At 41.3% G+C, this 14,702-nt stretch overlaps 1 protein-coding gene and 1 long non-coding RNA gene across 7 annotated transcripts in view; one reads left to right on the top strand and one right to left on the bottom strand.

Annotated features, from left to right (window-relative positions):
* The window catches only part of LOC139042700 (uncharacterized), a 245,991-nt gene that overhangs the window by 150,575 nt on the left and 80,714 nt on the right, over positions 1–14,702 (top strand). The window lies entirely within an intron of this gene.
* HEPH (hephaestin) overlaps positions 1–14,702 on the bottom strand; it is a 113,886-nt gene that overhangs the window by 75,195 nt on the left and 23,989 nt on the right. For all 5 annotated transcript variants that reach the window (XR_011499783.1, XR_011499782.1, XM_044764159.2 and 2 more), the window contains exons 12-15: positions 12,397–12,609; positions 5,009–5,222; positions 3,065–3,204; positions 2,139–2,270 (exon numbers count right to left, since the gene is read on the bottom strand). Coding sequence is in view for 3 of the 5 variants with exons in the window: in XM_044764159.2 (XP_044620094.1) it covers positions 2,139–2,270; positions 3,065–3,204; positions 5,009–5,222; positions 12,397–12,609 (699 nt within the window). In the remaining 2 variants the exon portion in view is untranslated. The remainder of the gene's footprint in view (positions 1–2,138; positions 2,271–3,064; positions 3,205–5,008; positions 5,223–12,396; positions 12,610–14,702) is intronic.

The raw sequence follows: 14,702 nt of genomic DNA, 5'->3' as shown, positions 1-14,702 counted from the left end.
TCAATTTATTGAAATCACCAGCCACTCCCTTGATGCTATGTCCACTGGGAATTTTTCTGTTCTTATTTAACCTCTGTGAAGCAGCTGAAACTGTTGACCTCTTCATCTTTGAAAGTACTCTCCATGTTTTTCCTTCTAATATCTTGCTCACTTTTTCTTAGGCTTACTTTTCAATCAATATCTCCCTTAAAAATTGGTCTTCCTCAACCTAGATGCCCATTAAGGGATGAATGGATAAAGAAGATGTGGTATTTATACATGATGGACTACTACTCAGCCATAAGAAATGACGAAATCTGGCCATTTGTGACAACGTGGATGGACCTTGAGGGTATTATGCTGAGTGAAATAAGTCAGAGGGATAAAGTCAAATACCATATGATCTCACTCACAAGTAGAAGATAAAAACGACAAAAAAACCCACATAGCATTGGAGATTGGACTGGTGGTTACCATTGGGGAAGGGGGAGGGGGGAGGGCAAAAGGAGTGATTAGGGTCACATGTGAGGGGATGCACTATAATTAGTGTTCGGGTGGTGAACATGATGTAATGTATACAGAATTCGAAATATGATGTACATCCAAAAAAATAAAAATTAAAAAAAAAATGGTCTTCCTCAGGGTCTTATCCTAGGATTCTTACTGTCTCATTTAATATACTCTTCCAGGGTGACTGTATCCATTCCTTTGCCTTCAATTACTACTCAAATGTTGATGCCTTTCACATCTATTCATTCGGATCACAGCTTTCTCCCCTTATGTCCTTTAGATACCTCTGTTTGGTCCCTCAGATATCCCAAATTCAAAATCGAACTCATCATCATCCAATCTCCCCCATTCCAAGTCAGCTTTTCCCATGTTCCTTATCTTGGTGAATGACATCACTATTTACTTGATTTCCCAAGCCAAAAATTGGGAATCATTTTAGAATTTTTCTCCAAAAATATGAATATCATTCAAGAATCCTTCTTTCTCCCCTTCAATATCTAATGAATCACCAAATCACGTTGATTCTATCTCACTAATCTTTTTATAACCTATCCTCTTTCTTCTACTCCAACTTTCATCTTTCTTCATATTGAGGCTTCATATATTGCATCCCCTACATCTGGGACTTCTTTTTTCCTGCTTTTGTCCCCATATTATCCCTTCACCTGTATGCTTCTTTCATATCCTTTAGATCAGTGGTTCTCAAAGTGTAGTTCCGGATCCAGCAACATCAGAATCACCTGGGAACCTGTTTGAACTAGCAAATTCTTGAGCACCATCCCAAACCTGGTGAATCAGAGGCCCTGGGAATTGATCCCAGCAATCTATGGTTTAACAAACCTTTCAGGTGATTCTGATACATGCTAAAGTTTGAGAACTACAGATTTAGATTTCAGCCAAGATAACACCTACTCTGGGAAACCACTCTTAACCATTCAAACATTAGATTAGATACCCTATTCCACACCTCCATAGCACACTTTGAAAACTCCTATTTGATGCTTAAAACACTGCATTATAATTACCAGTTTACTTGTTACTCTATCATAATAGCCCAAGATTTTTAAGGGTAGGAACAAGTATTATTTCCCACTGCATCCATAACTTCTAAAATTGTGCCTGCACCCAGCAGGCCTCCAGTAATTGTTTATTCAGTGAATGAATGATTGGAAGAGAATGTGGTCAAGATTATGGTCACCCTACATTTAGTATTAGGAGCTTAGTATGTGACTGGAGTTATGATTTAGTCTGTACTAGGGAGACAAGAACTTTAACTATGGCTAGAGTTAAGGATCAGTTTGTGGTCTGGGATAGGTCACTCTCTAGCCATGATTAGGAGCTCAGACTATAACAAAGGTTAACTTCAGATCTAGAGAGGGTTAGGAACTCAATCCATATTCAGGGTTAAGGCCAGTATAAGGCTCCATGTGTAACCAGTGTTAAGGATTTACAAAAGACCTAAGGTAGGTAGCCTGTTCTGAGATTGACAGAGTTAGTATTTCATAGAGACAAACTCAGGCTGTGGCTTAGTCCTGGATAATATTCCTTTTTCAGTTCTCTAAGAGCATGCTTTTTTAAAGGAGCAAGCCGGAGGGCTGAATCACAGGTGTTTCACATCCTTTGTCCCTTCACTAAGCGTTCCCACTCACCAGGCTCAGCAGCCAGTGGCCAGCCAGTGCTGGATTCTAGCACTCCATGGGCATGCACAGAGTAGGGGCGGCTGGCATTATTCTTGAACACCACAGTTAAGATATCACCAACCTCTCCTCTGAGAAGTGGACCTAATATATACAAAAGAAGGAAAAGTCTCATTAATGGAGTAGTGAAACAGGGACATTAAAGGCAGTAAAGAAAGGGACGTACACAGGAGCTCCCTAGAACTAGGGTTTGCCCTGAGATAGGATCTTTCTGAGACTGAAAGTCATTACTGGTGCCACTTTTAAATTCAGAAGCCCTTAAGCTGATACTGCTACGCGTAGGATAAGGATACTTCTACAACAGGATTGTGTCTCAAATTACCCTTACTTTTCCCACCCCAGCTCTCGCTATATTATAGCCCAAGTTTCTAGATAATCGCAGCTCTGTGGAATCATTGTTGAAAAAGAGTGAGTTTGGCACAGAGTACAGAATTCCTGGGCTGTCTTCAAGGCCCAGTGGGTCTCTTCAGTGCAAGGACAAGAAAGAGAAAACTTATTGGCCCCTACATGAGTGGAGAAACTGAAGGAATAGTTAAACTGTAGTGCAAGGGTAATACTGGTTCCCTGTATCATTTTTTTTTTTGCTCTTTGATGTTCCTAAGTTCCCCTGCCTTTAGCATTTTTTAAAAAACCTATAACCCTGAGAGATCCCTAGATACATAGGCTTGGAAAAACCTGGTTCAGGTTGCAGCAGAATTAATTAATTTCCCCCTTTGATTGCTTATTTTCATGAATAATTTATAAAATATTATTATAGTTCCAGGCTATCTTAAGGAAAAACTGATATTGGGGAATGAGGAGGCCTTCCTGATATGACATAGCCTCCCTAGGAGCAGCACAGGCTTCTAGACACTAGGAAGGAAGTGGAATTCCCTTACCTAAGATTCCCAAGTGTTCCTCTGATCCAGTCCTTGGCCGAGGGATCCTGAATGTACCATCTGTGTATGCCCTGAATACAGCTTTCTTGTATCTGGAACCCAGGAGCCCATCTTCGTTGCTCAGGAAAATGTGACCATAACTAGAAGAATCCAAAGAGTGGCATCAGCACCTGGTCCTCAATCCTTCATTTTCAGATATGGGGGAGCTAAGTCAGACTCAACCTCCCGTCACAAATAGAATAAAGAGGGGATTATGCCTTCTAATGTCACATTGCTCACCACATTGGCTGCTTAATTGCAATTAAAGATGGCATATTTCAATATATATTTGTGTTCCCTTATTTGTAATCATCCAGATAGGAATTTGTAGTACAGCCAATATGGTAAGAGCACTGAAATAAGAATCAGAAGCCTGGGGCTGGCCTGGTGGTGTAGTGGTTAAGTTTGTGTGCTCTGCTTCTTCTGCCTGGGGTTCATGGGTTTGGATCCTGGGGGCAGACCTACACACCACTCATCAGGCCATGCTGTGGTGGTGTCCCACATATAAAGTGGAGGAAGATTGGCATAGATGTTAGCTCAGGACTAATCTTCCTCACTAAAACAAAAAAAGGATCAGAAACCCTGGGTTCTAGCTTCAGCCTTAATGATGTCTTAGATGGAATTAGTTTGACAAAAAGACAAGGTACAAGATGGCATGAGAGTACAAACTGCTTTTACTGCTGGAAGGTAAAGAATGGGGAGACATAGGGAGGAAATGGAATCTTACAGATTTCTCCTTGTGTGATGCTTTGCCGGTTTCCAAAGAGCTTTATTATTCATTTCATCATTTTACATTCCCAATAGGCTGATGAGGTAGGTATGTCCCAGAGACGGAATCAGTAGTTCAGAGATGCTAGGACTTATTTTCATTGTTACTGTCAGTCAGAAATGGATCCAGGACATGGATTCAAGTCTGCTGCTCCTTTTCTACCTCCTTCTAGTCAAATTCTTTCAACTATACCACATCACTTTAAAGATTAGTAAACCAAGGCCCAGAGAAGGGAAGTCACTTTTTCAAGGTTGCAGAACAAGTTAGCAAGAAGGCTTCAAACTTCAACAGCCAATATAAAGGGTAAGAATTGGGAAAGGGTGGTGAGAACACCAAAACTAAACTAGTGGAAATTTCTAAACTATACCTCAATTTCAATTCGCCCCTCCTTTCTTTTTTAGTAATAGAATCACCTAGGTTTTAGCTGAGCACATGGCTGCCTAAACAGAGATTACACTTTTAGGCTTTCTTGCAGTGAGGTGTGGCCATATGAATAAATTCAGGATAATTGGGTATGATAGAAAGTGATGTATACAACTTCCAGGTCATCGCCTTACAGACAATACTGCTTGCCCTGGACTTCACTCCCTTTTCTTCATATCTGGGAATGACTACAAATGAAACAAGTATCTTAGTTTCAGAGATGAAAACAAATTTTATGAGTGACTAATTCACCTACAGACCCTGGACTGCTCTAGTTTTACTATTATGTGAGCAAGAAATAAAATTCTAATGTATTTAACCACTCTGTTTTGGGCATTTTCTGTTATACAGCTTAGCCTGTACCTTAATAACAGTTTGTCAAGGAACAGCTGAGCTTGGGGTATTCAGTCCCTTGAGTAAGTCCTCTATAAAATTTAAGTCCCAGTATAGGTACTTCTGGCTAACCAGAGGAAAGGAGGCAAAGATTAAGAGCATGAGAGTGTGGGTAAGATCTTTTACTTCAGCCCCATAGTATAGCAATATAGAAGCACTGAGTTACAGCTTACCTGCATTCTAGCCCTTGCTTCAGATTTGGTATCTTATTAGGTGACTTTAGATAAATGTCTCCTCATCTCAGAATTTCAGTACCCTCCTTACCTGTAAAATGGTTCAGAGTCTCTGAAAGTATGATCTCTTCTTTTCTGAAGCCTTACCTGTCCTTCTCAGACTGGTTGTGCCATTCCAGTTCCCAGCTCCTGTCAGGGCAATAGTCCCATTCCACCTCTTCTGCCATGATATAGTAGATTCTTGCAGCCTGATAACGTTGACGAGGGGTGGCTTGGCGGCCAGGACACTGGGAGACATTATAAATTGCCCTCATCCCTGCTTCTCTATGGCTACCTGCTTGGCAGTAAATCTCAAATGTCCCTGAAGAAGGAACAGAGAGAAAAACTTGAATCAGAATACCCCTGTGTAGCACACAGGGGATTTCTTATCTCTCTGTAGGCATACTGCAGAGAGTGGTTAGTTTTGGAAAAGGTTCTTCTATGCATTAGATAAGAGATTATTTCAAATTTATTGCGAGCAATGAGCATAGATGTTAAGAACTCCAAAGCCACACTGTTTGGGCTTAAAACTGCACTCTGCCACTATGACCAACTCTTCCTATTTACCTGGGCTTTCCCAGTTTTAGCACTGAAAGTCCTATATCCCTGGAAACTCCCCAGTTCTGAGCAAACTGGAATGGTTGGTCACCCTATCTGACGCTTATTAGCTGTATAACCTTGAGGCAATTTTTAAGCTTTCGTATTTTTCAGTTCCTTCGTGGTAAAATAGAGATCCTTTTACTTCATTGAGTTGTTTTAGAATTAAACACAATAATATGTACACATTACTTAGCACAGTATATAGTAAACATTCAATAAGTGAAGCTATAAATAAGCAAATAAAGCCATCATAATTATTATTCCAACGAAGACATTGACCAGTTGTCTCCTTTTTCTACCAAGTACCAAAGAAATAAAGATGGGCTTAAATAGATATCGCACGTCATGTTTATAACATTACAGTGAGTTAAATAATTATTTCCCCCTATTATGCAGATTAGCAAATTATAACTCAGATGCACAGAGGCTAAATGACATGTAAAGGTCACACCATTAGGAAGCAGTAGAGGGAAGGTACAGACCCGGGGCTCTGGCTCTGTGGTGGGGGAAGGATGCTGGATGCCAGCTGGGAGCCCTTCTTGATCATAAGGATGCTTACATCAGAGAGCTTTGGGACGGCTTTCCCTAGGTTTTTACAATGAAATGTTTGGATATCAGTCTTAAATATCTGAGTTGTGGAGCTGCCTGGACCTGACCTGAAGCTCCAGGTTTCTATATCAGGGACACTACAGTTATAGAATGTTGACCAGAAGAAGCTAACTTTCCTAGAACATTTTTTTTCACCATTACTTCCCTTGCTACCCACTGCCTATCCCATCACTACAAACACTTCTTCCTGGATTTTAAAAGCTTCTATGAGCTGGCTCCAAACTATTGACCCAATCCTACTTTCCACTTAACCCCAAATTCAACCAGTTCTACAACTAAATTTGCCCGTGACTGTCTCTCTCACATATTTCATTCCTACCTTGGAATTTTCACTCATATCGTTACTCCCTTTCTAGAATGTACCTGCCCACCCCTTCCACAAATATCTATGAGAGCTCACTCATTCTCCAGGGCCTACTTCATGTTTTATCTCTTCCAGAAAGCCCTCCTTGACTATTCTGGCCCACATTGTCTTCTAAATTCTTGGCCTCTCCTAGCAAACTTTACATCTAAACCACATGGTTAGGGACTAAGTGCTTCCCTCTTTAAAAACAATCCTTTCCACTAATTTATAGACTTCTTCAAAGAAAGAATCCACTTTTTTCCTTCCATATCTACTTCTTAACTCTTCTAATTCTCTTACTTCCCACAGCTATTCCATCAGTAAATCTTATGAGCTCTTCCTTCAAAATTATTCTTCCATTTCCAGTCTCACTTCCTTAGTTAAAGCCACCATCATCTCTCACTGGAAAACTTCAAAAGTCTCCCAACTGTCCTCTCTGCTTTTCTTCCCTCCTCAACCATTCTCCATCCAGGATCCAGGGTCCTCTAAAGAATATGATCCAGAGCACATTGCTCCTTTGCTTTAATGCTCCATTCATACTTAGAATATGATTCCAGCTTTTGACTATGGTCTACAAGGCCCTACATAATATGACTCTTGCCAAACTCTATGACCTCATGTCATTTCAGTCTTATGTTAGCTCACTACATGCCAACCATACTGTCCTTCTTTCTGACCTTTGAACATGTTTTCTCTCACCTTAGGACATTTGCCCTTGCTGGTCTTTCTGGTTGGAATGTTCTTCTCAGAGATCTTCCTATAGCTCCTTCCTCCTCATTATTTAGGTCTCAGTTTTAATGTCACATTCTCAAAGAGGCCTACCCTGAGCACCCTCTCTAAAGCAATGACCCTATCATTTTATCACATCACTGTATTTTACTTCCTTAATGACATATATTATGATCCAAAATTGTCTTATTATTTTATGTATGTGTTTTTATGTTTATTGCAGATCTCCCCTAACAGCAAAGATCATGTCTATCTTTTCACTTTCCTACCCCCATCTTAGCACATGGAAGGTGTGCAATAAATAAGTGCTGAGTAAATAAATGTGTGTGCAAATGAATGACTGTATACACTGTCCAAAAGTCATAGCACAGGAGTTGTTAGTGTGAAGAAGAAAGTCTGATGATCACTGGAGGGCATGGGAAAAAATAGAAGACATTCTCGGAGAGTCAGGTGACCTTGGACTAGAACATCATCTGAATTTTCTCATATAGACATTATTGTGCAAGAATCTTCTTTTTCAATACTCTTCTGCTGTTGGTCTCTGAGTCTCTTCCTACCTCTTTGATCAATCTTTTTCTGTCTCCTTATTCTGATTTTTCTTCTCCTTCCTATCTCTTAAATATTGATTTCTATCTTAAGTTTTCTTACTTATCACTTTACATGCTTATGGACTTGAACTATGAAAACACCCAAACCTCTCTCTCTAGCCTGGACTTTTCCAAGCTTTACATTTCTACCCACAGCTACATACTGTGAAATCCATACCACCTGGATTTCACCAGGAACTTAAAACTCAAAATGCCCTCAAATAAGCACTTTCTACCCAAACCTCACTACCCTGCCCTTGCTTCTGTGTCTGTTCATTTGGTTAATGACACCACTATCCAACCAAGTGCACAAGCTGGGAACCTCAGGCATTCTTCTTCTTGCTCAGCCCTTCACCTCTCTGAAATATCCCTTAACTCTGCCCCATTTCTCCACCCTTATTGCTCCCACCCATTGGCAGGCTATCACTGCCTCTTGCAAGAGCCTCCTGCTCTGCATCCCCTTAAATCTTACTTCTTGGTGTTCCTCAACAGGGATGCTATTAGCATTTTATGTGGGATTATTCTTCATTGTTTAAGACTGCCCTAAATATTTCAGAAAGTTTTAGAATCTCTGCTCCCCACCCTCTAAAAGACAGTATCACCCCCCTCCATATCCCTAGTTATTATGACAACTAAAAGCACCTCCACACATTTTCAAACACCTTTTAGCATACTACCTTGTGAGAACCAATGAATAAAATCAGTCTATGCAACTTTCTCCAGACAGAGTCTGCTTCCAAGTCACTGCCCATATGGTTGCTACTGCCTATAATGCCATCTTCACCACCCATCCCTTTTCTTTGCCTGGTGACAGTTTACTCATCCTTAAAAGCTCAATTTGAATGTCTATTTTCCTAAGAAAGCTTCACTCCACAAATCATGCAGAATTTGTTATAACTTCTTGTGTGTTATCATAGCTCTTGGCAGATAGCATCATCATAGCCTTGCCAATGTTGTTTACATACCTATTTCCCTTTCACACTAACTGTGAGCTGCCTCATTAATCTGCACATCCCTAGTGTCTGGACAAACAAGTGGAAGAAAACAGATGTCTTTGATGTTTTTGGAAAATGTAACTGTAAAAGAAAGGGAAAATAAAAAGAAGTGAGAAAAAAGAAGGAAAAATAGAGAGGAAGACAAGGAGAGAGGAAAGAAAAGATACAGGTTGAAGGAAAAGGAAAAAGAAAAAAACAGGAGGAAGGGAAAAGGTGAAAAAATAAAGAAGAAAAAAAGGGAGATAGGAAGACAAAAAATAGAAATAAAAAAGGGAAGGAAGTGGAGATAAGGGAAGCCCAAAAAAGGGAGGGAAAATCAAAGGAAAAAATAAAATAAAAAAGAATGGAGAAAAGAGAGACAAGAGAAGGAAAAGAAGGAAGGGAAGAAAGGAGAGAGAAAAAGAATGGAAGGAGGAAATGAAAAAGAATAAAATACCAAGAGAAAGATGGGAGAAAAATAACTGGAAGAAAAAAAAGGAAAGAATGAAGGAGAGAACAGGAAAAAGAAAGAAGAGAGATATAAAAATGGAGAGAAGGAAAAATGAATGAAAGAAAGAAGAGGAAAAATGAGAAAAAGGAGTGGGGAAAGAAAAGAGAGTGGGAAGGAGGGGAAAGAGGGGACTGATGAATAAAGAAAGAGCTCCAATGGTCAAAGAGAGGAAAGAAACACCGAGGGACCAAGGCAGTAATAAATATTCTTTTCTTTGCTGCTGAGAAATCAAACATGAAGCTGGTGGGAAATGACACATTTCAAGCTCTAGCCTTTTTATCTGTCACTTTTCTTGGCTATTAAAGCTCTAGTATCAATAGTTCTATTGGAAGAGCTGAGGTATATTATGCAGGATGATATCTTTGAACACAGTATATCATTTCTATTAAATGTAATATAGGTTTATTAAAATTTAAAGGAAAGAGAAAAGAGAATAAACAAATCAGCAATAACTCTCACAACTTGAAGACAACATTTTGCTGTATTTTTTTTCTGGAGATTTGTTTTTCTATTTTGTTAAACATAATTGTAGGCAGCCAGCACTCAAGATGAATCACCATGGTGATTTTTTTTTTATTTTTTGGAGGAAGATTAGCCCTGAGCTAACATCTGCCAATCCTCCTCTTTTTGCTGAGGAAGGCTGGCCCGTGCCCATCTTCCTCTACTTTATATATGGGACGCCTACCACAGCATTGCTTGCCAAGCAGTGCCGTGTCCACACCCGGGACCCGAACCGGTGAACTCTGGGCCGCCGAAGCGGAACGTACACACAAAACCACTGAGCCACTGGGCTGGCCCTGCATGGTGATGTGTTTAAGTAATCTGCAAAGCTGCTCAATTACGTATGTATATTTCCCAGTCCCCATCATGACTCCTTTCTCTAGAATCCTAAAGCCAGATTCTGGTCCTGGCTTTTTTTAACTGGGTACTTTTACTCTCTTTGGAGAGCTACGTGCAATAGTCTTTCAATCTTAATCCCCCAGGGGCAGAATGAAGGAGAATTAAAATTTAAGAGATCATCAAGGAGAGAGAATTAATAGGAGCTTATGGAGAAGGGAGAGGGAAAAGAAAAAATAGAGCCAACATTTCTAACCTCAGCAAATCATTTTCCCCCTCCAGGTCTCTGTCTCTTTCTCATGTTAGTAAAATAAGTGAATTGAAATTATCTCAATGGGAATCCACTAGTTCTAATACTCTATGTCTGGGGAACTCTTCAGAAAGAGGATAGAGTTTGAAAGGTCCGGAAATGCAAAGGTAAAAAGAGTTTGGGCTTTTTCTGGTGAGAAAACTCAGGAATCTTGACCAAGAACAACGTTTCAAGCCTTTAATCTTATAAAACATTCACTCACTCTCCCCTCATACCAGCGATCAGAATGTTTTCAAGCCATCTACATCCACATTCCTTGGGCCTGAATGTGACACAAAAATAATTTCATTCATCCAAAGTAGGAGTGAGCCCTGGGGAGGCATATAGACCCAGCTGGGAACCTGGCTAATTCATTAGGAAGGAGATTAAACCAAGGGTTTGGCTTTGGGACCAAGGCTAGACAGAAAGGTCTTTCTTATTCAGAAGGTCCCCCTACTCAGGCTTCACTACAAGTACTTGTTTCTGCTGTTCCTTTCAGCTCCATTAACTGTTGTTTCTAATTTGAAAACAACTCTCCTGACCAAGAAAGTATTCCTGGTACATAGGCAGAAATGAGGACCCAAGAAGTCTGTGGGGACCAGCTTTACGCAAAGTGTTTGCCAAACCCAGTGCCAGGCTGAAATAATTAAATCATCAAGCAGATGTGTTTTGTTTAGGGATTTCTTTTCCAACTGTGAATGGAATCTACAGAACTAAAATATTATTTTAGTAGAAAATGTGTGGAACTGACAGATTTTTCTTACAAACACTATTGCTGTCTATGTTGTTAGTGCCTTGTGGAGTCAATTCCAATTCCTAGTGACACTGTGTACAGCAGAGCAGGACCCTGCCTGGTCTTTTTGAGCCATCCTCTTTTTGAACCATACTCTCACCTTCCAGTGCTCTATCAGACAACACTCTGCTGCTATTCATAGGGTTTTCATGACCAACTTTTTCAGAAGTCTGTGGCCAGGTCCTTCTTCCTAGTCTATCTTGGTCTAGAAGTTCTGCTGAAACCTGTCTACCAGGGGTGACCCTGCTGATATTTGAAATACTGGTGGCACAACTGAAGGCTTTGCTTTCAGACTCACAGCAACACGCAGCTGCCACAGTATGACAACCAACAGATGGGTGGTATGATTTCCTGACCAAGAAATGAACCTCGGCCACTGACGTGAGAACACTGAATCTTAACCCCTAGGCCACCAGGGCTGGCTCACTATTGCCACCTACTGCCTGCATAAAGAATGCATCCTAGGAACTGCAAAAGGAAAGTACTGCTGCATTATGAAATGTCAGACGTAGACTGATTCTGAAGAAACACTGTAGTCAAATTTCTTCATGAAAGAAAGAGAGAGAGAGAGAGGAAGAGAAAGAGGGAGACAGAGACTAAGAGAGAGAGATATAGGAAAGGAAGGTGAGGGAGGGAGGGAGGGGGAGGGACAGACAGAGAAAGAAAAAAAGGAAGAAATCTAGCTACAGGAGGGGGAATGATTAGAACAAAATTAAACAGAAAGTTAATGAAACTAGAAGTTGCTGTGTTCTGGTTCCTGGGCTGAAACTGTTACAGCACACCTCATCCCACTCTCATCAGAAGTTTGCAGAAATCCTCCCAGAATATGAGTTGGGAGCACATAGGCACATCTCATGGACCTCCCTCCCAATGCAAAGAGTTTACCTATAGAATCTCTACTTGGCCAAGGAGTTACATGGCCAAGTCCACTCTCTGCCTTTATAAGAATTGCTGTGATGCTGGGTGCATCTCGCCTTCTCTCCTGTTGTTCCTGAAAAGAACTTCCTCAGTTCTTCACTCTATTCTGTCTCCAGCAGAGAAGAGAGTCCAAACAACCAGAACATGGAGTACATATTGAGGAGGGAGAAGACAAAAGTGTTTTGAAAACTTCCCAAGTACCTTCAACATGATTTTTCTCTTCACCAGCACTCTCCACACCTCCCCCGCAACAACACCATGCCCAACAAAGCCTCTCAGCTCAGGGCCAGCTGCTAAGGCACTTACCAGGGTTGTCGGGCTGCATGATGGCCATGACAAAGGTGTGAGGAAAGAGCATGGCTGCACTCTTCCTCATGCCCTGAAGCTGCACGGTGTTTCCCTGGAACATGACCCCATGCACATCAGTCTCTGTGCCCAGGCTGAGCAGGTGCCAGGCCACTATGTCACCCTTGCACATGTCCAGCCTGGGCAGGTTAGAGAACAGAAATCCATTAATGGCTGGAAAAGAAAAACACAAGACAGGATAGAGAGATGAGACCAGACTACTTGGGCACCAACCAGCAGCATGGCATCAGCTCTGTACTGTGGTTTCCCACAACTTGAAATTCCCAAGTCATCCTCAACTCCTATGCCCTTTCCCCTAAGCCACATTAGTTCTACTTATGAAGATCTGTCTCTTTGAGATGAGAGCCCAGCTGGCCTTTCTGGGCTCACCTCTCCTCCCTTGGCTTCTATTGCACCACACTTTCCTGGTTTTCTTACAACCTCTCTGATTGTTCCTCGTCCATCTTGTTCTCATTCTCCATCCCTCCATAAAGTGTTGGGCTTCCCCAGGTTCCATATTCAGCTTTCAATTTGTCTTCTCTTCATCTTCACTGAAACTGCCATGGTTCTGGCCCTCATCATCTCTGGCCTGAATTCCTGCAAAGTCCTCCTCCCTAGTACCTCTGCCTGAAGTCTGTCCTCCCACTCCCTCTTACACAAATACACACATCATTATCCAGCGAGCTCTATTTGCCTCTGCATCCTCAAAGCCTTAAACACAGTAGTTGCTTAGAAAACACTTGTTGACTTTTCACATGCTGTTCCCTCTGCATGGAATAAATTTCCCTCTGGTCTCTCCCTATAGTAAACTGCTACTCATCCATCATGCTCCAGCTCAAAGGTCACCATTCCTGTGAAGCACAGTTATTACTCTCTCTCTGGTTTTCATGAAACTGTTGCCCCACAAAATTCTGCCATATCACTTACCACAGAGTCCAGTGATTTACTTATAAATCTATCTCCCACACTAGATTGGCCTACCAGGAAGCACATCATTTTTTATGTTTCTATGTGACTGCTCAAGCACCTGGCATGTTGTTTGGTGCTAATCAGGTATTCCATGATTTCAAACTGGAATGAACTTGCTTTGCAGGACTGTCTTGCTTTATCTGGCTGATGTAACTGACTGGTGATGAGAACCAAGAGATGGAGCCAAAAGACAACACACTCCTTCTTGACCCCCTCCCATCCTCCACACTCCCCTTAAAACTACATGGAGACCTGCTTGAAGCTGACACTTTTTTAATGCTCCCACATCCACTGGAACCAGCTTTAATGAGTAACTGTATTTGGTAATCCCCTGGGACGCTAATGGGAATACTGCTAACCTCCTGATTCTGCTTTCCTTGCCTGTAACGTCTGCTTGAAAACCTATTCAGCCTTCAAATCCCAGCTCAAGCTCTCCCTTCTTCCAGGAATCCTTCAATTGGATTGTTCCTCATTAAGGTTTTCCTCCTCTGAACTCTATGTCACTTAAAAGCTGTTCCTCACAATTTAGCACTTACTTATAGTCTGTCTTGGATCATTTTATAGTCGTTTCATGGGTGTTATTAGTCACACATCGTTGTAACATGCTGGGAGTTCCTTGTAAACTGGGACCATGTCTTCCCATTCATTCACTCTCCCACCCACCCAGCTACTCATTAATTTTGTAGTTCACTAGATCAATAAACATTTACTGTGTATTGTTTTGTTTTGTTTTGTTTTGAGGAAGATTAGCCCTGAGCTAACTACTGCCAATCTTCCTCTTTTCGCTGAGGAAGACTGGCCCTGAGCTAACATCCATGCCCATCTTCCTCCACTTTATACGTGGGACGCCTACCACAGCTTGGCTTTTGCCAAGCAGTGCCATGTCCACACCCAGGATCTGAACCGGCAAACCCCGGGCCACTGAGAAGCAGAATGTGTGAACTTAACTGCTGCACCATTGGGCCGGCCCTACTGTGTATTAGACGGTGTAGAAGATACAGAGATAAGCAACAAACAATACTCACCTTAAAAGAGACTATACTCTAGCAGAAATCAAAAGCCATATAGCAATAAACATAACTATAATATGGAGGAGAGGAGTGCATGAAACTTGCTATTAAAATAGACTAATACAAATGCAATGGTAGTTCAGAAGAAGGTAACATCATCCTGGACTTGGGTGATAAGAAATGGTTACATGGAGGAGGTAGCTTTTGAGTATGGTCTTAGGGAATGGGAAGAATTTCCACAGGACAAGGACAAAGATATAGGGAAGAACATTTTAAGTGGAAGGCAAA

Source organism: Equus asinus, chromosome X, assembly GCF_041296235.1.
Source record: "Equus asinus isolate D_3611 breed Donkey chromosome X, EquAss-T2T_v2, whole genome shotgun sequence".
NCBI lineage: Eukaryota > Metazoa > Chordata > Mammalia > Perissodactyla > Equidae > Equus > Equus asinus.
This window is presented reverse-complemented; position numbering and strand designations above follow the sequence as displayed.